This window comes from Panicum hallii, chromosome 4 (assembly GCF_002211085.1).
Source record: "Panicum hallii strain FIL2 chromosome 4, PHallii_v3.1, whole genome shotgun sequence".
NCBI classification, from domain to species: domain Eukaryota; kingdom Viridiplantae; phylum Streptophyta; class Magnoliopsida; order Poales; family Poaceae; genus Panicum; species Panicum hallii.
In genome coordinates this window covers 1,808,501-1,829,949 of record NC_038045.1, presented here as the reverse complement: position 1 = coordinate 1,829,949, position 21,449 = coordinate 1,808,501, and the positions used below count along the sequence as shown (strand labels likewise).

The 21,449-nt window shown below is 56.8% G+C and overlaps 3 protein-coding genes and 1 long non-coding RNA gene across 4 annotated transcripts; 1 reads left to right on the top strand and 3 right to left on the bottom strand.

Annotated features, from left to right (window-relative positions):
- Window positions 1–1,346: 1,346 nt before the first annotated feature.
- On the bottom strand, window positions 1,347–3,307 carry LOC112889846 (xyloglucan endotransglucosylase/hydrolase protein 24-like). The gene is made up of 2 exons (XM_025956623.1): window positions 2,840–3,307; window positions 1,347–2,172 (listed from the first exon to the last, which is right to left on the bottom strand). The coding sequence occupies exons 1-2, from the start codon at window positions 3,104–3,106 to the stop codon at window positions 1,552–1,554; spliced, it is 888 nt and encodes a 295-aa protein (XP_025812408.1). The 5' UTR covers window positions 3,107–3,307; the 3' UTR covers window positions 1,347–1,551.
- A 1,862-nt stretch (window positions 3,308–5,169) lies between these two features.
- Window positions 5,170–6,625, bottom strand: LOC112890760 (xyloglucan endotransglucosylase/hydrolase protein 22-like). Its single transcript, XM_025957616.1, has 2 exons — window positions 5,945–6,625; window positions 5,170–5,829 (listed from the first exon to the last, which is right to left on the bottom strand). The coding sequence occupies exons 1-2, from the start codon at window positions 6,397–6,399 to the stop codon at window positions 5,424–5,426; spliced, it is 861 nt and encodes a 286-aa protein (XP_025813401.1). The 5' UTR covers window positions 6,400–6,625; the 3' UTR covers window positions 5,170–5,423.
- A 1,579-nt stretch (window positions 6,626–8,204) lies between these two features.
- Window positions 8,205–13,032, top strand: LOC112890167. Its single transcript, XR_003228275.1, has 3 exons — window positions 8,205–8,521; window positions 11,544–11,645; window positions 12,813–13,032. It is a non-coding gene; the product is annotated as an uncharacterized LOC112890167 (long non-coding RNA).
- A 5,861-nt stretch (window positions 13,033–18,893) lies between these two features.
- Window positions 18,894–20,169, bottom strand: LOC112891018 (probable xyloglucan endotransglucosylase/hydrolase protein 23). The gene is made up of 2 exons (XM_025957912.1): window positions 19,562–20,169; window positions 18,894–19,453 (listed from the first exon to the last, which is right to left on the bottom strand). The coding sequence occupies exons 1-2, from the start codon at window positions 20,011–20,013 to the stop codon at window positions 19,030–19,032; spliced, it is 876 nt and encodes a 291-aa protein (XP_025813697.1). The 5' UTR covers window positions 20,014–20,169; the 3' UTR covers window positions 18,894–19,029.
- Between the last annotated feature and the right edge of the window lie 1,280 nt (window positions 20,170–21,449).

Genomic DNA, 21,449 nt, shown 5'->3' with positions numbered 1-21,449 from the left:
CAATTCGTCCACGCCTGCCGTGATCCGTAGCGACAGGGACGTCGTACGTTGCCGTCTGATCGCCTCGGTTCGAGCTGGAAGCAGCTGGCTCACTGATCGTCTCCCTGCTCTCCTGATCGTCCTGAGCTTCCGAGCTGAAGCGGTTGTGGCCATGCGGGTTCGGCGCCTCTGGCGGACGGCGGCCGGTCGAAAGCGAGGACGGAGGAGTGCCGTGAGGAGCTCATTTTTCAGGAGGAGATGGATGATGGGCTGGGGATAATGGTGGATGGATTTTCAATTTGCTGGTGAAATGTCCATCCATCCCAGCCAGAGGCTTCACACACAGCTATAGTTGAGGGGAACGTGAGGAGGACACGCCAAATGTAGTTACTGTGCACAGGTAGGCCTGCGTGGCCACATATATTCCTTTTCTGTATTCTTTTTTTATGTTGGTTCGAGTGGCGTAGTCAGTACCGTGTATGCAAATTGGAGGAAGAACTAGTAACACTGTTGCAAGCAACCCTTTTTGGGAATATTGCGAAAATAAAAGGATGCACACTTGCATGGTTGTAAATTCAAATCCCGCGAGTGCATGTATGTCAGTAATACTCAGCATCCCTTTCAAAAAGAGAAAAAGAAAGAAAGAATGCTCAGCATCCAAACAGCATCTAGCCCGGCCCATCTTGTTGCGTGTGTTACTCGCAACGGGATCGAGCCCTACTTGGTGCCGCGACTGTCTGCCGGCGCCAGATCAGAACTAGCCACGCTCAGGACCGTGCTGCAGCAAGTTGAGCTGACCACACTTGAAGACCGCCGTTTTTCTCCGATCTCCGGCAAGGAAGGTGAGCTCAGAGCCGGGCCAGTATACCGCCTGACCATGCAAGCAACAGGGGCTGGCCGGTGTGATTATGCCGAGTTTGTGTGGCGCAACCGAGCACCCCCTCTTCGCCTGGTACACCTGAAGGAGAACAACATCCTTGCTGAAGCTACCTGTGAACTCTGCAGTCAGGGAGATGAGGACTGCCTTCACCTGTTCCTGACATGCCCGTTTTTCAGATTAAGTCTGGAGTAAGCTGGGAGTCGAGGCGGCAAGGCAGAACATCCAGAGGCTTTGGACTGTTCCTCGTCCGACAACAGTCCCCGCGAAGCCCTACGACAATTTTGTTCTGCTGATTTGCTGGAACCTTAGGCCCATTTGTTTTGGAGATATCTCCAAAAATCCCGTAGGTTAAGCATTTGGCTCGGCCCAACACTCCAACTGTACTGTTTCTTCCTCCAGCCAAAGCACAAGTGTTTTTCCAGATGATGCCGTAAAAGCAGGAATCATACACAGTTCGTCTACCGAATCTCATCCGTTTCAAAAGTTGTTTCGTGGAATCTAAGCCCACATCATCATGTCCCAGCTTGCACTTGTTCCTCACTACACAACCCGGCAACCGCATCTTCAAGAGACAAAAAATCAAGCCCGATTATTACAGTAGTGCCGCCACGTGGCGAGACAGAAGGTTCTCTAGCTAGCTAGTAGTAGCAGAAGCAGAAGACGACGACCGACTGATTCGAGGTTGGAGCTCATCACGACCTGCCGATGGGGATGACGCACTCGGGCGGGGCTCCGTGCGGGAACCTCCTGCGGTCGTCGCAGTAGTCGTAGACCATGTAGTTCATGCGCACCCAGCTCAGCGTCATCCAGCTCCACCAGTCCATCTTCTGCGCCATCCACGCCGCCTGCCTCCTTCGCCGCCGCGCGCCGCCCGCCGGGCACCGCGCGCGCCCGTCCCCTTCGTCCCAGACGCAGGCGCTGCTGGAGACGTTGTAGCGGCGGTAGGCGGCGACGAAGGGCGCGCTGGCCCAGTCCGTCTTGACGCGGCCGCCCTGCGTGGCCCAGTCCTCGGCGTCCCAGATGCTGGCGAAGACGTGCGCCGGCTGCCGCGCCGGGAACGGCACCCCGCGCGCGGCGTTGTTCCGGAACACCCGGATGGGGGTGCCGTCGATGTAGAGGATGATGTTGTGCGGGTTCCAGAGGATGGAGTAGGTGTGGAAGTCCGCCGTGGGGTCGAACCACAGCACGAACTGCTGCTCCCGCTCGCCCCTGCCGTCGCTGAAGATGTTGGTGTGCAGGAGGTACGGCTCGCCGCTCGCGTTGCCCAGGAACTCGAAGTCCACCTCGTCGTGACGCGCGCCGCCGGTGCAGATCTGCAATGCAATGCGACGGCGTGCATTTATCTGTCAATGCCAATCTCTATCGAGGGATCCACGACTCTGTTGAGTTTTCCCTCTCTTTTTTTACTGGCAGGCGATCACTAGTAACTTGTACAACAGTGAAATGGTCTCATTTCCACCCAAAGTAAAACTGGAGGGAGACATGTACTATACTACGTAGCACACGCGATAACTGTAGCAGAGCTACCTCGCACTGTTCATTTCGCAAATGCCAATTGAATTCATCAATTACTACCAGCATTTACTCATCAACTCGTACAGAGTTCACCGCGGCGAACCCCAACTACCCGCCCGATCCGCCGAGCCACGGCGCCGATCTTGTTCAGTGGAGAGGCTGAGAGCAGAGCGGCTATTTTTCACCTGCTTGCCTGACCAAGCTGCAATCTTTTTTCACCCCACAGAAAAAACAAAAAAGAACAAAAAAAAATCACTCCCAGGACGCCAAGTGTCAGTCAGAAGGACACATGGAGCTAGCTGGCACTACTCCCCCACCAAAACAATCTCAACTAGCACTCACGAGATGGGGCAATGAATTCCGAACGACATTGACCCATAATCTTAGCCAAGCGCAGCAATGCAATTGAGTAATTTTTGACCGAGCCACAGATCAGTAAGTAATAATCGAGGACAGGGTGCTCACGTAGAAGGAGGTGATGGTCCCCGCGGACTCGCCGGGGACGAGCTTGATCTCGAGGTCGAAGCGGCCGAAGAGGTAGCGCTGCTTGGACTGCAGGCGCGCGCCCGTGCGCTCGTCCAGCGACAGCTCCACCTGCCGCCCGCCGTCGCGGAACCGCGCATTGCCCTCCCCCCACACCACGTCGAAGTCCCGCCGGAAGTCGTGCCCGCCCGCCGCCACGGCCAGGGCAAGGACGAGGACGGCATGCCGGCAGAGACCGGAGGCCCGCATGCCTGACCTGACCTGAGTACCGCCCAGCAGATGCCGGCGCGCGGCCTGGGCAGCAGGAACCGAACGGAATTCGCAGGGAGATTGGCTTGGGGCAATGTGACGGGTGTGTAGCTAGACTGCGGCGAGCTGAGGACGGGATCGAACAGGTGGTGGAAGGAAGGAAGGAAGGAAGGGGAGAGCGCAGGCGAGAGGTGGTGTGTGTCTAGCGGAGAAGGGATGGCGGCGAGTGTCGCTGCGGCACGGGAGATAAAGAGGCCGGGGCGCCCAGTTTGAGGGCACGTAGCCGGGGCGCTTTCGCCAAATGCCAGGGCGAGCCGGCACGCGCGCTCTTTTCTGCGGCGAGGCATTCCTGTGGCCCAACTGCCCAACGGCCCAGCCATAGGAAACCGTCGCGCAAGCAGGACGGGGCACAGGGGAGTCGCCGGCGCAGCGGATGGGGGCGCGCCAGGTGGGGTCGTCCCCGGCAGCACGACGTGGCAGCGTGAATCGGCTTGACCGAACCTGAGGCAGTAGTGACTAGCGAGATGATGATGCTCCGTCCCTGAGTGCACGGCACGACGACGACGCAGGCGGAGGCCGGCTCCGTCCGTCCTGGTGTTGCCGTGTTGGTTCCAGGCTTTGAATGTGCGGGCATGGCGATGGCGTCGCGAGCAACGGTGCGGGAGCGGGGAGGACGGGAGGGTGTACGTGGTACGGTGGACGTGGGATGGGCGGTGGGAGGTGCCCGGCGACTGTGGCTCCGCCGTAGCGCAGCAAAGATGGAGGGATCCGTGGTGAGCGCCGGCCTCTCACATGGGGTGTGCCAGCCTGGCGGTCCCTTCCGTTTTGGTCTCTGCACAGTCCACGCCATCGTCATCGAGAGCGCCTGCCCGGGCTAACTTTAGCAGCCGCGGCTTTTCGTTCCAAGCTGCAAAGATTCAGGCATGTCGAAGCTGGTAACATAGTCAATGAAGCAAGGATCAAATTTCACCCGTTTTCCATCCATAATCAAGGCTCCTCTATAAATAGCTTCCGCAAGCAGGACGGGAAGCCTAAATAACTTTGAGTTACATGTAGTCTAATTATTTCCACCCACAAATAATATGCCATAACACATAAATGCAGGTGATTTTTTTTATTCGACTGTTATTCAATTTAATTATTCCAAACTCTACAAGACAGCATGCTTATTAGACTCCTTCATCCTCGGCAAAGTCGCAATTGAGATGAGCATCCTTCAAGAAAGAAAGGAGTTTTAAGGGCTGTTTGGAGTGCCGCCTAACCCAACACAGCGTGCCTAACTTGTGGCGCTCAAAACGGACGCCACACTTGCGGCGGAAAAAGTGTGGCGCGCCGTGACGGGTTAGGCGGCACTCCAAACAGCCCTTAATGCGTCACTTGAATGAACTGGGAAAAGGAATCAGTTCTTGTTTAAGTTGGGCTGGCGATCAGTATTTTTATCGGGGCCAGGTAGTAAGTAAAGCAAAGTGGGCCTGGAGTGGAGCTTGGACTGGTGTCCCCATTTGGGCCGGCGATACGGTCCGCTCGCTAAGAGCCACAGGTTTTCAACCACATCATCGACTCCAAGCAAAAGCAACTGTCAAGAAATTTGCCGGGGACATGTGCTGATAGATAAGTGATAAATGACAACCACAAGACCAAAGGAAAAAAAACAAACCGGAGGAGAACGAGACCACCACACTCGAACAGGGGGACCCGTGACGTGAGGTCCGATCCGAGTCTGCGCCACGCGTGTGGTTTTCCGTGCAGCCTCTGAGGAAAACGCGTGTGGTTAGCAGCGAATTGTTTTTCAGCCCTAGCACGTTGCACCTTTGGTATCGGCAGCTCATTAGTAGAACAACATGGTCGCAGGAACAGGAATCCATCTCGACAGCTGCATGCAACGCATGGATCATGGATGTCTGCTTCCTCCTCGGTTAAAGTAATCAAATCCCATGCATGTGTCCTGTCCCTTTCCTGCTTTCCAGCGCTCCATGTCCATGGCATGGGGTGCCCGTGCCACTGCCAGCCAGCCTTGCCTGCGTGCTTAGAGCAGCGGCCCGCACACAGAAGCACGCATGCAGTGCAAGATCAAGATTATCCTGAAAGAAACTTGAGAGAACTTCATAGGTGTACATCTGGTGTTACAGAAACAAATCAAAGAATGCGATACGCGCGCTGCTACATTTACATCATACATCGCCCCCACCATGCAAGAACGTTCCTTATTCTTCGCCATCATCATCTTCTCTCGTATCATCGAGCGATCTCTGGTTTCGCCACGGATGGGTTGGAACGACGAGGAATCGTACGTGCAACGGTGCACGGCAGCGGCTGCTCACCGGAGGTGGCACTCGGCGGGGACGCCCTGCGGGAAGCGCTTGGCGTCGGTGCAGTAGTTGTAGATCATGAACTTCCTCTGCACCCACCGCATGCGGCGGTAGCTCATGTCGCTCAGCTGCTGTCTCCACCAGCTGCGCCCGCCCACGGCGGCGGCCTCCATGGTGCCCACGGGGCACTGCTGCCGCCCGCCGGACCACAGGCAGGCGTCGGCGCTGAAGCCCCGGAACGAGGCCACGAACGGCGCGTGGGACCAGTCCGCCTTCACGCGCCCGCCCTGCGTCGCCCAGTCGTCGGCGTTCCACAGGCTCGCGTACAGCCGCATCGGCTGGCTCTTGGGGAACGCCACGCCGCGCGCCTCGTGGTTCTTGAAGTCACGGATCGGGGTGCCGTCCACCGCGAAGCTGCGAGCAAAAGCAAACTTGGCTGTCAGCGACCACTCCGCCATGTCTCGCATCGCAAGGGAACAAACAAAGAAGATGGAAGGCGGCGAGGCGATGCGATGGGTGTGAGACTCACATGATGTGCTGCGGGTTCCAGACGATGGAGTAGGTGTGGTAGGCCGTGGTGGGGTCGAACCAGAGGCGGAACTGCTGCTCCCGCTGCCCCTGCCCCTGCGCGAACACGTTGGTGTGCAGCGTGTAGGGCTCCCCGGTCACGTTCCCCAGGAACTCGAAGTCGATCTCGTCGTGGGTGCTCCCCTGCGACGAGAGGTAGAAGGTGGTGACGGTGCCGGCAGAGTTGCCCGGCACCAGCTTGATCTGCATGTCGATCTTGCCGAAGAGGTACTCGCTCTTGGACTGGAACCCGGAGCCGGAGGTGCGGTCCAGCGTGAGGTCGAGCCCGCGCCCGCCGTCCACGACCTTGCCGCGCCCGCCGCCCCAGGTCATCTCGGTGTCCTGGTAGAAGTTGCCGGCCCGCGCCACCGCCGCCAGGCAGGCCATCGCCGCGATGGCAAGCGCGATCGACCTCATCTTCTTCACAGCTGATTGCAGGCAGCAGCTCTAGGCTCTAGCTGCTAGCGAGAGTTTGCAGGAGGTGGTCACTGATCGAGCTGAGTGGATTGGTGTGATTTGGAATGGCGATGGACGATGGGGCGGGGTGGTATTTATAACCGGGGTTGCAGGAGGCCGTGGCAGGCAGCCGCGGGGGGGCGGACACGGGCAGCAGGTGGAAACCAACGGGCAAGTGCCGGCTCGGCCTCGGCTGCTGGCTGGCGCGTATGGCGGAGTAGTGAATGCGGCGCGGAGCGGGTAGATTTGGGAGACACGGCAGCCACGGCTGGCCGCGCACTGGATCCAGAGGAGGCTCCCGCCGGTGGGGGCCGCGCGGCGCGGGGCGCCTTTACTCGGCCACGCAAGCGGCGAGCCCCATCCATCCACCCGGCCACCCGCGGCGGCTTCCGGGCAAGTGGTGTGCCTGCCCGCCGGGCGCGGGATGGGAAAGCGGCAGCTTTTGCGGGTGCTTTCCTTGGCCTCGCCCGCGCGCAGATGCTTTCCAGTGAGGCGCCGGCTGGTGGTGGGCAGGCTGCCTGCCCGCCTGCTTGCTCCGCTCGTGCTGCCAGTGCCAGCCCGCGGCGTGATCCCTGATCCGGTCGGGGCCGTGGCGGCATGTGGCATGGGCGTGCGTGCAGGTCTGGGATTCGGGGAAGGTTCGTCCGGCCTGCCGGCCTCGCCGCGTGCGAGTGTCCGGCCGCTTGCCCCATTCGAGAAGGAACGGGAACGCCGCGGCCGGCCACGGCTGCAGCTCTGGCCAGGCCCCTTGCCGTTGCCGGCCTTCCCGTCCCGTCCAGGGCATTGGAGTGCACGTACGAAGGACTGGTACTTGCAAGCTGCAGGTGTGCTTACTGTCCACGGTAAAGGGGCTAAGCTGCTTAAAGGCGCTGCCAGCTGCCGGTGAGTAGGTTTCAGAGTTTGATCCGCCATTACGCCCGGGGGGCGAGGTCGCTGTAGCCGGCGACACGAGTGTCCATGTCCATGCCAAATGCCATGCTACACTGATACGTACAGGCTGGAGTTGGAGCGGCTGGATTTGATGGGTAGTACGTTCGCGTTCTCGTTCTCCCCCTCCGTCGCTCCGACATGCTGCCGTTAGGTCCGCCGGGCGTACAGGTATGCCGATGCCGACGCGTCTCTGCGAGCGACCACGACCGCTCGTGGACATGTCGGTCCAGGGGATCCGGCGAGTTTCAAAAATTTGAACCCGTTTCTTCCAAATTTGAAACGGGACGATGCAGGCTTGCTTTTACAGCCTGCGTTCTCGTCCAATCCCTACGGCTCCTACTACATACATGCTGCGTGCTGCCACGTCCAACATTGATGACCAGATTTAAAACCAGCAGCAGTACTCCGCAGTGGCATCGCCACGGGGACACGTCGGCTCGCCGGCGCCGCCGAGGAGCAACGGGACACGGCCGGCCTGCCTCGCGGGATCCAGCTGTGCTCGCTCCCGCTGTTCATCCTCCTCCTCCTACGGCTGGCGGCTGGCCCTACTCATCAGCGCGACATGCACTGCTGCCCCTCCAATCCGGTACCAGTACTGCCACTGCAGCATTAAGGCCCGCCCGTGCCCATGCCCGGAGGGAAGGCACAGGACGTGGGGTAGGATCGTATGCTTAGCTGTCGCGGCTGCCGGCCTCGTCCAGGAGCAGCGGACGCACTGGTGCCAGCCCGAGCCCGGCCAGACCGCCGTCCGGGACCGCGAGCTGCCCTGCCCTGCCCATACGGCGCGAGGATAAGGAGGACCGGGAGGGGGGGCTTGCGCGGCGGGAGCGGCCTCGTCCGCGGCGCGCGCGACGCGTGCGGCGTTGCCAGCCGGAGCCGCTCCCGTGCTCCCATTCGCGGCCTCGCATCCTTCGCCCGGCCGCTGTGAAGCTGCTGCTCGCCAGCGACGGCACGAACTGCTTGCCTCACGCACCATGCATGCATGGCACCGTGTCGCAGGCGAACTGATCCGAATAGGAGGTCATTGCCGTGCCATCAGCGCGACAGCTCGCCACTATCCGTGCCGTGCGTGGATCCAGCATTCTGCCCAAGTGCCCCGGGCCTGCCTCTGCCAAAATATCTCGGCTGGGTCGATGATGTTACACGTGGTCAGGTATGCCGCATGAGCATTGTCCAGTCGCAAAATACTGTTAAGTGGCAGCGCTGCCGCCTGCTGCTTAGGTACCGTAGTGCTTGCTGAGACTCTGAATGTTCTAAGATGCAAAAATCTTGAATTTTAAAAATTTTGGTGTAAGTGTTAGGACCTAGGGATAATATAAGGATATTCTTCTTGAATCCCAAACTCCTAGCAAAATAAAACATAATATAAGTGAAGGACTAATCTGTTAATGTGATGTATTTTGAAGCTGTTGGGATTTAATCAAAGCTATCTTGCTTATCTGAAATTGCTTTGGGATTTATTTTCTTGGTTTGAGATTGTGTGGAATTTAAATTTGAAGTGTGCCCTTCAAATTTAAATTCAAAAGATAACTTATCCCGCTTGGACCCCTCTAAATCTCTAACACGCTTGGCCCTAACCCAAACCCGATCCTCTGACTCTAACCCCAATCCAGCCCTAACCCAGCCTCACCCACTAACCTACCCTACCCAAAAACCAGCCATAATCCAGCCCGCTGGCAGAGCCGGCCTGCCAGGACACCCCCACACGGCCCGTTAACCGGCCCAGCCCGCAATCTCGCCGGCCTTACCCCTTCTCCATCGCTAGAGCTACTGACGAGTGGGACCCACTCGCCAGCTTTCCCTTCTCCCACCTCCAACCGTGCTGCTCCCCGCTCCCTCGCCGCCTCCGCCTGCACGCGCCCCGTGCCCGTGCCGCCACCCTCACCCCACGACAAGGGGACGTAACCGCCCGCGCCTCCCCCTTTTCCACCTAGCCAGCTTTCCCTTCTACCTCCCACCTGCTCCCGCACCGACGCCGCTCCTCGCTCGCTCGCCCTGCTCTGCGCTGCTCCGCCCCCGCATCGCGACAGAGGAGCCCAACGGCTGTGCCACGCCCGCCTGCGTCACTCACGCGCCCCCTTGACCGCCCGCGCACGCGCTCCGCGCCCAAACCCTATCCTGAGACCCCCTCGGATCCGCGCCACGCGTCCACGGCACGAACGCCGAGGATCCCCGCCATCCTCACGCTCCCAACCGCGCCAAACCCTAGCGGCAGCCTCTATAAGAACCCTAGCCGCCACCTCCTCGAAACCCTAAAGTCTCGGGGACTTTCCTCATCCGCTGCCACCACCACTAGATCAAGAGAAGGGAGCAGAGGAGATGAAGAGGAGGAGGAGAGGAGCTCCACCCGGAGCTCGACGTCACCGCTGCACCCGGAGAAGGCAGGAGGAGAAGGAGGCAGGACCAGGGAAGAGGAGCCGCCCGTGCACGAGCCTGCGAGCGCCGCCGTAAGCCAGAAGCCACCACCGACCGACAGCACGCAAGCCGAGGGGGAGCTGTCCGAGCCGGGGACGTCACCGCCGGACTTCACCACGCCGGCACCTGTATGACGACTCCGGCAGAGCAGCCTATATGACGATTCCGGCGGAGCAACGCTGCCTGCACCGCACCACCTCGCCACGGCCTCGACTCGTCCCCGCTTCACCCTGATCTTCTGCGACCGCGCTGGTACGGAACCGCCGCTCCCAGCTCTCCTACCCCTGCTGCTAGCGTGTTGCCTTGCGTCGCTGATGAGCCGTCCGTAACAACCACAGGACCACCCTACCCCCGTTCTTCTGCAGGAGCCCGACGCGCCGCCCCGTTTCCCGCAGCCGCCGTCGCCCTCTCGCCGCTGCACCATGTTGTGGGTCCGTGGCACCGGTGCCGCGCGCATGGCACAGCCACACCACGGTCTTGGGATACCACAACCCACGCACGTGCATGCCCACCGAGCCACTGGCCACAAGGCCGAGCCTTGTTTTCGCCTCGCCGACCTATTGACCACCACCTTGCTGCCACACCGTCGCGTTGCGGCCTTAGACCGCCAGGTGCTCGCGAGCGTGAGCTCATTCCTAGCCGACGGCTAAAGGCCATGCTTTTGCCCTCTCTCGAGCCAAGCTGCACCGCCCCACCATGCCTGTTTCCCCGCCGAGCCGTGCCTGTCGCGCCGCCACCTCGCAGTTGTCGTGCCCCACTGTGGACTGGACAACCAAGTCCCACGCATGCGCAATCCCGGCTGAAAGGCCGCCGCTTTGGCCCTCCCTCGCGATGCCCTACCACGGTCACCGTGCCTGCCACCGCGGCGTCGCAGCATGGTACGCGCAGGTGCCTCTGCGGCATTTCGCCGAGCACCCCGCGCACACGCTTAGACGCCATCCCCTGTCACCTCTAACCCCCGCCTAACACACGTACACATGCGTAGCTACCGCACCGGATCCGAGCGCTGCTACACCGGATCTGGCGAGCCACTGACCATTGGCCCTCACCTATCAGCAGGCGGCATGAACCGCTGCCCTGCGGGCCCTTCATGTCAGAGAGAGAAGAGGGGTAAGGGAGAGAGCGGATTGGGCCGTCCCTCGGGCCCAATAGCCGAGCCGGCCTGTTGAACCAAGCTCGCCCGCCAAGCCCCTAAGCCGGCCTGCCAAACCGAGTCGGCCTGCGAAGCCGCAGGCCGAGCCAGCCCTTCAGCTGAGCCGAGCCGAGTTGGGCCACTGAGCCAGCCCAACGACTTTTGGCCCATGACCCGGGCCGTGGCCATTTTCTTTTTACGCCCATCCTGACACGTGGGTCCCACCTGTCAGTGACATGGTGTGACTGGCCACCTGACCCCGTTGACCATTGACTGATCAGTCAACGGTGACGTCCTCAGGGCCCATTGCCGACGTCAGCGGACCCGACCCACCTGCTGACATCATGATGATGTCAGCATGCCACGTGACGCACCCTGGTGCTGACACGTGGAGCTGACTGTGTGTGTTCTTTTTCCAAAACCTTTTATTAATTTCAAAAAATGAATTAATCTTAGAAAATTCATAATTATTTAACCGGATCTCCAAAAATTATGAAACTCGTTTCATAATTCTTCTAAAATTATGATCTACCCATTAGAGTAGGTTTTGTTGTGATTTGGATCTTATTTGAGTACTTTTTTGCACTTTTGCATTTTGTTCCCTATCTTTATATGTATTTATGATTAGGTCCCCGCAAGAAGGAATTGATCGTCGTCCCAGACAACCAGAAGATCTAGGAGGACTTCCCGGATGACTAGAAGACCCCGGAAGACTACGAAGAACCACCAGGTTCACACCCATCTATGAATTGAATACCTAAAGATATTGCTCGCTAGATATGCTACGCTTTACCTTATATTATGATAAGATGAACCTGCATAGCCTATTTTATTTACCTGAACTCCTTGCAATTCTATACACATGATAATTATATGAGATGCCTTGCTATGCTTTGATGTGTATGTGTGGGATGGATGGATAGTCTTGGTGTGAGTGGAGATACACTTTCTAGGAGTTGGTGTGTAGGTCTTTTAGCAGGAAGCGAAAGAACTTAACTCGATCTTCGGATTGAGGGTTTGGAGTGTGTATCTTGGCACACTCTATGGAGTACCTGTGGCGGGTACGTCTTTGGTGGTTACTTGGTTGAGGAGTGGGTGGCACCTGTAATGGGTGCAGTTCCAAACCATTGCGGTGGAGACGCATGTGACGAAGATGCTCGCTTCGGCAATTGAGGTCTGGTTGAGGGTAACTATGATTAGTGGGACTATGTTAAGTGTGCACACCACTTACCCATTATGAGGGTGGGCCCGGTCCGGGGCTAGCAAGTGTGGTACCAAGCTAGTAGGAGGATCAAGTATTGGTGCAGGGGAATGATGTGCTGTTCATGTTCCCCGAGACGCAAGGGAGGCTTCATAGTCCCGGGTCGATCTCTTGGGGGAGGATGTGCCCAAGACCCGGGAAAGCCGGACTATGTCGTGGCTCCTAGTCCTGTTCAGTAGACCCGTGTCTCGTCATTCGGTTAGGTCGCTTCTGGCTTCCTTCGATTCGAGTGTGTCTAGGTGTACAACCCCCTGCGTGGTGAAAACTATACGTATAGCTGCATATTCAGTCATGTACAACCCTACTCTTCTGTTACTTTTATTAGTTAGTGTTACACATGTCTTCTACCTCCCTCTAGTGACGACTCTCTGCCTGGGGCAGTTGAGGTGCGAGGAGTGGGAGTTCTCGCATCAACTCGGTGGTGTTGGAAGGTGTGAGTGTGTGAACCGGGAGTCCGGAATGCTGGAATGGCCCGAGTTTGGAGTTTGGATGATGATATATATATTATGGTGCTGCTTATACATAGGAAACCCCAGCTTTCCTTCTTGATTTTGATATACCTTTAATATAGACCACTTAAAACTTGCATGCGGGTGATGACGTGAACCTATCCCACTCCTTGGGTGATGATCGAAGGTTGGCCCGTGCTTCGCTCAAGGTTGCCTATGGAGGGGTGTTCTCCAAGATGAAGGATGGCCCAGAAACTTAGCTACCGCTTCCATTTTCTATTTGTTGGGCTTGTACTATAAAACTCGTGATACAATTTTTCGGATTATATAATAATTAAATCCATATCTGAATCTGTGCGATGTATGACTAAGATATCTATCTAAGATGAGTTTTTTACGTAATAGCTACCGATCCAGAGACTGTCACAACGATATAGAGAGTCGGATTCTCTTTTCTAAAATCAAGTTCGTCACATAGAAGGACGCAGCTAATTAGCTAAAGCTGCTCCAAGGGGCATCAATGGACACGCGGTATCCGACTGCATCGGATCTGCGTGAGGCCATTCCAGGGGTGTAATATCAAACGTTTGGTTACAAGTACTAAATATATACTAATTATAAAATTAATTGCACAGTTGGAGACTAATTTGTGAGATAAATTTATTAAGTCTAATTAGTTTATGATTTGATAATATGGTGTTATAGTAAATATGTGCTAACGATGAATTAATTATGCTTAATACATTCATCTCATGAATTAGCCTAGATGATATGCAATTAGTTTTATAATTAGCTTATATTTAGTTTTCTGATTGGCATCGGAGGACTAAATTTAGCCCTTGGATACAAATATGCTCTAAATTTCTTTTATGTGTTTCTGAAGCTTTACACAGCTCGGTTTTTGACAATTCTGCTATTATCGGTAACGCGAGGGCATGGCAGTGCAGTGCCACGCAGACAAAGACACGACCCTGCATGTCGCATGTGTAAATGCGAGTGGATGGGTATTGACGCTCCAGAGCACGAGAGTTCCGGGAAAGTATTTATACTTATGTGCTTCCTTTTCTTTCTTGAGGAACCAAGGCAGCCAAATATACCCACCAGAAGTCCAGAACTTGCATTAAATCCTTTCAAAAGTGTTTTTTTTTTTGAAACACGATGCCAAGGGTTTGCATACAAGATATGTGAAGAGAGGATAATAATAAGAGAGAAAAGTAAAAGATGCGGCAGTGGAATTACGGGCCGGGTCCTGGGCTTTTTCCCGTATGTGGGATACATTGTCTTCGTTCTAGCAGCTGAGAATCAGCGCGCACGGCCCTCCTGTAGCCCAGAAAGGTTTTCCTTGTGTCAGACCGTTCACGAACTCCTCCCAGGCTCATGGGCCACTTTCGTCCACGGTCCGTCCCTCCTCCCCTCTAATCTCTCTGCCCTGAAATTAGACTGGTGGGCTGCATCCATCGTTGTGCTCGTCGCCTGCAAGCGGAAAGCCCAAGCAAGATGTAGCAGTAGAAAGCCCAAGGAAGAGCATGTCGGCGGCATCCACGCAGAGACCCTGCTGAAGTCTCGACTGTTGGTGACCAGTCACACCGCACGCGTAGCCAGCCGTGACGAAACTATCCCGTCCGGTTCCGTGGCGTTCATCCAAGCGGCCTGCGGGTGCTACCGGCACCGCATGCTCTGATTTCTGCAAGTCGCCATGGATCGAACCGATCGATCGTGACGTGCGCCCCCAGCTGCCGACGAGCACAACGATGGATGCTCCCGCCCCCCCGGCCCGTCGATCACCGCCCGGCCGTGAACGAATGAATGGCTGGGAGCGGAGGAGCTACCCAATGATGCGTCCTATCGCTGCTTGCATTGCCGATCGACGGGCGGGCAGATCTGATCTGATCGAGTGGCGAAGACCAGCCGGGCCACCACCGGCAATCGATTCGATTCCTGTACCAGCCAGTGCCATCATATCTGCTCTGCTCGCTCCAAGGTCGAAGCACAGGGAAGGAACCGACGGCCATGATGTGTGTGGTTGCCGGTTAGCATAGGAGATGATACCGAGATACTTCTGACAGAGATACTGCTCCCCGCATCGACTCTGACGAGATCACCCCCATCAGCTGACAGAGATCGTGGGAAAACTGGCAGGGCACTGGAAATGGTTGCGGCGACATGGCTTGCGTTGTGCGAGTGACGATCAAAAAAGGTCCAACGCTGGGTAAATGACTGGGGTTAGCATGACACCAAGGAAACAATCCAGGATCTCGGGCACTTTCAAGGTGGATTACCATGAGACCATTAGTTCAGAAAAAGGTGCCATTCTTATTTCTTAACATGCAGAGTCTACCGCCTATCAAAGCGAGGCTAGCTTTTCCGTCCTTTCAGGCGCCGCGCCTCACTATGCAGCACCAGATTCATTCATGGACAGCCAAATTTTCCTTTTGCTTGCCAATATATTACTAGATATTAACTGACGACCAAGATTGCTGAGATGAGAATGGGAACTCTCGAACAGTTCCTCAGACCTAGCAAGGCTCGCCTGCTGGTCCTGGTCCCTGGATTCGGAGGAAGTCGCTTTAGCAATGCCATTGACGCATCAAAGGTCGCAGCACTCCAGGGGTCCAATATACCACGCTGTCCTCTAACCATAAGCAACTTTGGCGTCCTGGGGAGGGCCACTCTCTCCAGACTCCAGTTGTCTGTACTCGGGCTATATCCGGCAGCGTTCTCTAAATTTCGTTCTCTAAATAAATATTCCCTATCCTTTACAGACTCCCCTAAAAAGATTCCATTCTCTATATCTCCTACTCTGCAGCAGCGTTGTCTAAATCTCGTTCTCTGTATCTTACCATCCTCAAGAAGTCATCTTTCTCTAAAACCGAGACCTAGCGCTAGCGTGTTGCGGCGGCGGAAGCAGTGGATACAGAAGGGCGAGCGAGACGCCACATTTAGCAGCACTGGTGGCCATCCGCTAAAATAGCGCACGCTTTACCTGCTCCCGCTGGACCGTGTAGCGACGTCTCCCGTTCGCTAAATTTAGGATAGCGAACGTTTTACCGTCTCCGCTGGAGACAGCCTATATGCAGGCACTGATGGAGGTCGTGCGCTTCGTTTGGACGGATGCAGAGAAGCTTTACCCACAGCCTGCCTTGCTGCATGCATGACTCTTGCTTTCACCTGCTGCGTGGATTGCAGGCTTGCAGCTGAATGAAGAACCTGTGAGAGATGATGCAGGTAAGAGACGGTGGGAACAAATGCAGAATATGAGCTATGTGCTCGGTATAACTTTCATGCCGATGTCGTGGTTGTAAAACCCTGAGTAAACTTCTGATATTTCGATGATCTGAGTGGGACTGCTTGACTGCTCCGGTCCTCTTGGTTGTTTCAGGACCATTCTGCAATCATCAGGGGACTATGCAAGTGTGGCGTAGAGCTATACGGGAATCATTTACCAAAGGCAATGATGATGTTCTTCCTGTGGTGAATTTGCACAAGCAACATGTGTTGCACGAATATGGAGGACCAGGTAGCTAGCTGCAACCTTGGCCCTCTCTTTCCAGTCCTGGCCGGGGCCAAGCAATCATCTCACTCCATGCAAATGCAAGGCAAGCAGCTCTACGTCTGCTAGCTTGTCTGTACTACTAGCACTCCAGTACTGTTTATCACTACTAACACATGAGCTCCCCCAGAAATACAGCAGAAAGGTCAAACTGAAAGCACATGTTATTACTGCAGACTTCGCTTAGCTATATGCATGAGTTTCAAAGATACCCGTCAAGGTTCATACCCCTTGTCTGCTATTGTTGGTTTGTTCAGGCGTAAATACAAAGACAAAACAAGCTGTTTCAATGCTAGTATAGTCTAGCAGCCATCCGTTGAGCAGGAACCAGCTAAAGCATAATAGCGTACGTTGTCAAATATATAAATCTGACAGTGGGGGCTCCCCTGCTGCTGCGAATTCTATAATTGCACCAGAGGTACAGCTAGCTCAATCATGCAGAGACGCACAGCATAAGGGACAGGGAGGAGTAATTTATCTGGAACCAGTGTCTCTTCAAGCAGTAGATAAGAGTTGGAGCAATGGTGAAGGGAATGCAGTTCTCTCCCTGTTGCTGCTCTGGCCGCCATCCGAAACTGCAGCTACGGCTGATCACTTCGTCAGTCATGAGGTTAGAACAGTGTCATGCTCTGATCGATCCCAGTCACCCGCAGTGTAGGCAGACACTTACTTATCTCGTATGTGATGGTGCTTATGTGAGCAGACATGCAGAGAGATCCAATCCAACCACTTGACGCCCCAAGGGACATCATGAGGGGACATGTAATAGACTGATGTTGGCTCCATACACTTCATTTTCAACTACACTCTGTGCAGATAATAAAAGGTCCCTTAGCCAGGAACCAATCAGCTGTACTTTCCACTGCCAACCACTTGGTTCTTGGTCCAAATTGTGGCCCATGACTCTCCTCTACTCTCTGGAGTGGAGAAACTGGATTTATCTCGTCAGTAGAATCCTCTGATCCCAAGAGCCTTTTCTTAGGCTTGTAATTTTGCACGCGTGGCAACTGATGATGAGAACGGCAAATATCTCTGCGACATTCAGATTGCTGAATAGTAGTAGCTAGGTTGCTGCTAGGCTGGGCCATGGCCTGTTGTTTGCTACTCGGAGCTCGAGGGGATAACTGGATAAGCCATGCCCCATGAGTCACTTCACTGCGCGCTGCCTTTTCCTCAGAGAAAAGGGGCGCCACGAGATGCTCCAACGAGCTGCCAGGTGCAATCGGCGCAGCGCACGGTACGTCCCGAGAGGCTGAGACCAGACCTGGGGGGGCAGCTCCATGCTGATCCGACGAGTAGCTCGCCGCCTAGCCGAGGAGCGGCGGAGGAGGAGATGGCCATTTGTCGGTGCCGCCACCTGTCGGCATCGGCGCTCCGGCACCTCGGCCTGCCGCGACAGAGAAGGCCGCTGGGAGCTGACGGGTCATTACGAGCCGAGGCCGAGCCGAGGCCGAGCGAGCCCCCTGTCCTTGTCGTCGCGCGGCTCGTGGCCCTGCCCTGCGAGCCCCGTCCCCTTGCGCCGCATGGAGTGAGCGGCAGCGAGCAGCCGGGCGAGAGCATGGAGTGGAGCAACGTGGTAGCTTCTTCCAGGCGGTTGGCAACCCAAAATTCGAGGCCGTGCCATGTGTGGCCCTGTGTTCTCTCCTCCGTGCCGCCGAGGCGCAGAGGCTTATCGACCTCTGCTAAAACACGCGCACCCTGCAATGTCGGTCGGCGAGAATGGTACTGAAAGCCCGGGCCTTTTTCGATCGCCGAACATCCCAGATCGTGACGGAACGAGACACGTATGGATCTGCCGTGTGGTTTAATGGAGGGGGAGAGGTTGCTGCTGCTACGCCAGTAGTAGTGCAGTGCAGAACATCTGGCGACGGCAACATTTACTTGCCGCCATGCCGATCGAGCAGTGGTGCCATCAACGTGGGCACCTAATCTTTTTCAATTGTGCTAGATCAGTACTGTAGACAGCAATAAACTGACTGACTGACCCAACATCAATGCCAGAAAAGAAAACAAGAACTGCTGATGAGTAGACGGAGTTTCAGCTCTTTTTCAGCAGGTTCTGCATAAACAATTTCCACGAGCTGAGAGCTGACGGCGTGATTGGTTGCCTGGTTCCAGCCCGGCCAGGCTCTCGGCATGCAACTTCTGAGCGTTTGGTTGCCTGCGCCAGCGGCCGAACCAGGCTCCTGTGCTGCAAGATGCGCCTCCCAGCCAGGCCCGCGGGAAACGTAGGAATCGAGAGTTTTTGTCGGGCCAGGCCGGCGCGATGCAGGCTGGATGCGCGAGCTGCATAAGAGGAGAGAGCAGCGGTGCAAGGACAACTCGTGCGCCCAGTCAACCAAACAGCTTCCCTGCTTGGCCATGCTGCATGCGCCCAGGCAACCAAACGGTGAGCAATTGCATGGCAGCAGCCTGGCCAAGGAGAGCCTGGCTCGGCCGGTGCGATGCAGGCTGGGGCATGCGGTAACCAATCACGCCCTGAGTGATCCAAACCAAACATCACAACTTCCAAGGTATAAAAGGAGCGCACATGTACACAAAGCAGATGAAAGTGAAGAAGAACACGTATGGCTTTTGGTATATTACAGACGGACATGAGCACGGCGTGTTGATTACAACATGACACGAACAGAACAGGGCGAGAGCGAGGCTACGGACAAGACGGAAGAATTTACCACCAGCTACTGCATTACAGGTCCCACGTTCGAATTTGGCAGATCCTTATTTATTTACCATACAGAAGATGAGACGCCCCCCATGTTTCCTTGCCCTTCGTCTTTGATGATGATCCGTTGATCTGTGTAGCATCCGCCATTGCAGGCGATCGAGCTTGATGATGGTGGACAGGGCGTTGTTACTGCTGCATGGAGCACTCGGCGGGGAGGCCCTGCGGGTACCGCTTGGGGTCGGTGCAGTAGTTGTAGATCATGTACTTGCGCTGCACCCAGCGCATGCGCTGCTGCAGGGTGAGGTCGAGCTCCTGGTTGTACCAGTCGCCGGCGGGTGCGGCGGCACCCGCGGCGCCCTCGGTGCCGACGCTGGCGCCGCAGCGGGTCTTGCCGCCGGCGACGGCGACGCAGGCGTCGGCCCTGAAGGCCCGGTAGGAGGCGGAGAAGGGCGCGTGGGACCAGTCCGTCTTGACGCGCCCCCCCTGCGTGGCCCAGTCGTCGGCGTTCCAGAGGCTGGAGTAGAGCCGCATGGGCTGGTTCTTGGGGAACGCGACCCCCTTGCTCTCCAGGTTCCGGAAGTCCCTGATCGGCAGGTCGTCCACCATGAAGCTGCACCCATTATTGATCAAAAGCACCATGTCAGTCAATCATCAGCCGACACGCTCTGTCTGATCAAGTTGAAGAAGAAGAGCACCGGGCAACAAGCGAAGTGCTTACATGATGTGCTTGGGGTTCCAGAGGATGGAGTAGGTGTGGAAATCGGTGGTGGGGTCGAACCAGAGGCGGAACTGCTGCTCCCGCTGGCCCTGCCCCTGCGTGAACACGTTGGTGTGCAGCGTGTAGGGCTCGCCCGTCACGTTGCCCAGGAACTCGAAGTCGATCTCGTCGTGGGTGCTCCCCTGCGACGAGAGGTAGTAGGCGGTGACGGTGCCGGCGGAGTTGCCGGGGACGAGCTTGAGCTGCATGTCGATCTTGCCGAAGAGGTACTCGTGCTTGGACTGGAAGCCCGAGCCGGAGGTGCGGTCGAGCGTGAGCGTGAGGAGGCGGCCGCCGTCCTGGATCTTGCCGCGGCCGTCGCCCCAGGTGATGTCGAACTCCTGGTCGAAGCTGGCCGCCGCCGAGCAGGCCAGCAGCGCGCCCAGCAGCAGCGCCAGGGACACCCGAGCCATGATCGAAGCGATCGATCGCTCAGAAGCTAGCTCAGTTGGCGTACCCAACCAATGAACCAACCAGCAGAGAGGAGCTAGCTAGAACGAGGAACCGCCCGTAGTGAGATGTGTGGTGGAGCTCGAGCTTGTGCTGTGTGAGTGGAGAATGCGGGGGTGTGAGGGGTTTTATAGGGGTTTGGGGTGGCGAGAATGGCGTGGCTGGCAGGTAGGTGCTGCCGCGAAGGCGAAGCAGAGCGAGCGATGGGTCGAGGAGGCAGGCAGGCAGGCAGGCGGGCGGGCAGCCCCAGCCGTGTGATCCGGGAGGTAATGCGTGTGAGTTGGCACCAGAGGAGGAGGTGAGGGGGCAGACAGGGCCAGGACACGACGGCCGCTGCAGCAGCGGCTTGATGATGAGGTCAGGGGCTGGGCCACCGGGGGACGGACGCACGCGCAGCAGCAGGATGTTCAAACCCCGATCGGGACGCGCAGCGGACTCCTTCCTGACGCGTCGGCTCCGTCCCGCTCCGTTCTCCTCTTGCTGAACATTTGCCAGGACCGTGCTTCAGCTGGTCACTCTTCTAGCAAAGGTGCTAAGTGCATGCCAAGGGCAAGCAAGAACGTGTGGCAAAAACACCATTGTGATGGCTGCAGGCAGCGGCCATCGTACGCACTCTACAAATGCTGGTATTAGCCAATTTCAGAGTACTGTAAGCCGAAAGTCACGGGCAAAACATCAACTATTTTCATCACGCACACTATCCTATTAAGCGAGTGCCATCATGGCCGTGCAACAATACGAGGGAGGAATGCCAGACCTATCGTGCTTAGCATCCGCCTAGAAAGCAGTGGAGAGTGCTCCTGCTCCTGCTGTCCTGGACCAGAGGACAGGACGAAGAAAATATCCAGAGTAGCCCGAGTACCCTAACCCTACCGTACCGCACGTTACCGTACCTCCTCCTCGATCCGCAAGTTGGCGCGATGTGGGTGGGGTTCGCCGCGACACAGCATGCTGCGTGCCCCCCGTGCAAAGAGGCAGGGGACGACGGCTCGGCGAGACGCCGGGGCAGATCTTACTACTGCCGGCACTGCCTGCCGCGGCCATAAACAACAAGGACGGGGGGCCAGCTCGCCCGATCGTCGATCATCATCGGCACGGACGGGATGGGCCACTCCGTCGTCGCCCAGGGCCACTCCGCCGCGTCGAGTTAGGCATTTGCCGGGCGCAGCGTGCTGGGCTCCATCGCCAATGATGATTTAGATGGCCGCTGCGAACAGTAGAGCAGAGGGACGAGCACGCCGCCTCCGGGATGGATCCGCGGAACCTCCCGAGACCACGGAACCGGCTAGCCGATGGATACGGTCTGGTCAGGCTTATCCCTGCGCCCCGTGGGGTCTCTCGTCCCGTGAGGCCGTGACGGCAGCCGCGGGGGCGGCCGGGGCCACGCCGCGTAGCGCAG

Coding starts and splice junctions, on each gene's coding strand:
- LOC112889846 (XM_025956623.1), bottom strand. CDS start 3,106: ATGCGGGCCTCCGGTCTCTGCCGGCATGCCGTCCTCGTCCTTGCCCTG. Junction 2,173..2,839: donor GGACCATCACCTCCTTCTAC/GTGAGCACCCTG, acceptor ATTGCATTGCAG/ATCTGCACCGGCGGCGCGCG.
- LOC112890760 (XM_025957616.1), bottom strand. CDS start 6,399: ATGAGGTCGATCGCGCTTGCCATCGCGGCGATGGCCTGCCTGGCGGCG. Junction 5,830..5,944: donor TGGAACCCGCAGCACATCAT/GTGAGTCTCACA, acceptor TTTTGCTCGCAG/CTTCGCGGTGGACGGCACCC.
- LOC112891018 (XM_025957912.1), bottom strand. CDS start 20,013: ATGGCTCGGGTGTCCCTGGCGCTGCTGCTGGGCGCGCTGCTGGCCTGC. Junction 19,454..19,561: donor TGGAACCCCAAGCACATCAT/GTAAGCACTTCG, acceptor TAATGGGTGCAG/CTTCATGGTGGACGACCTGC.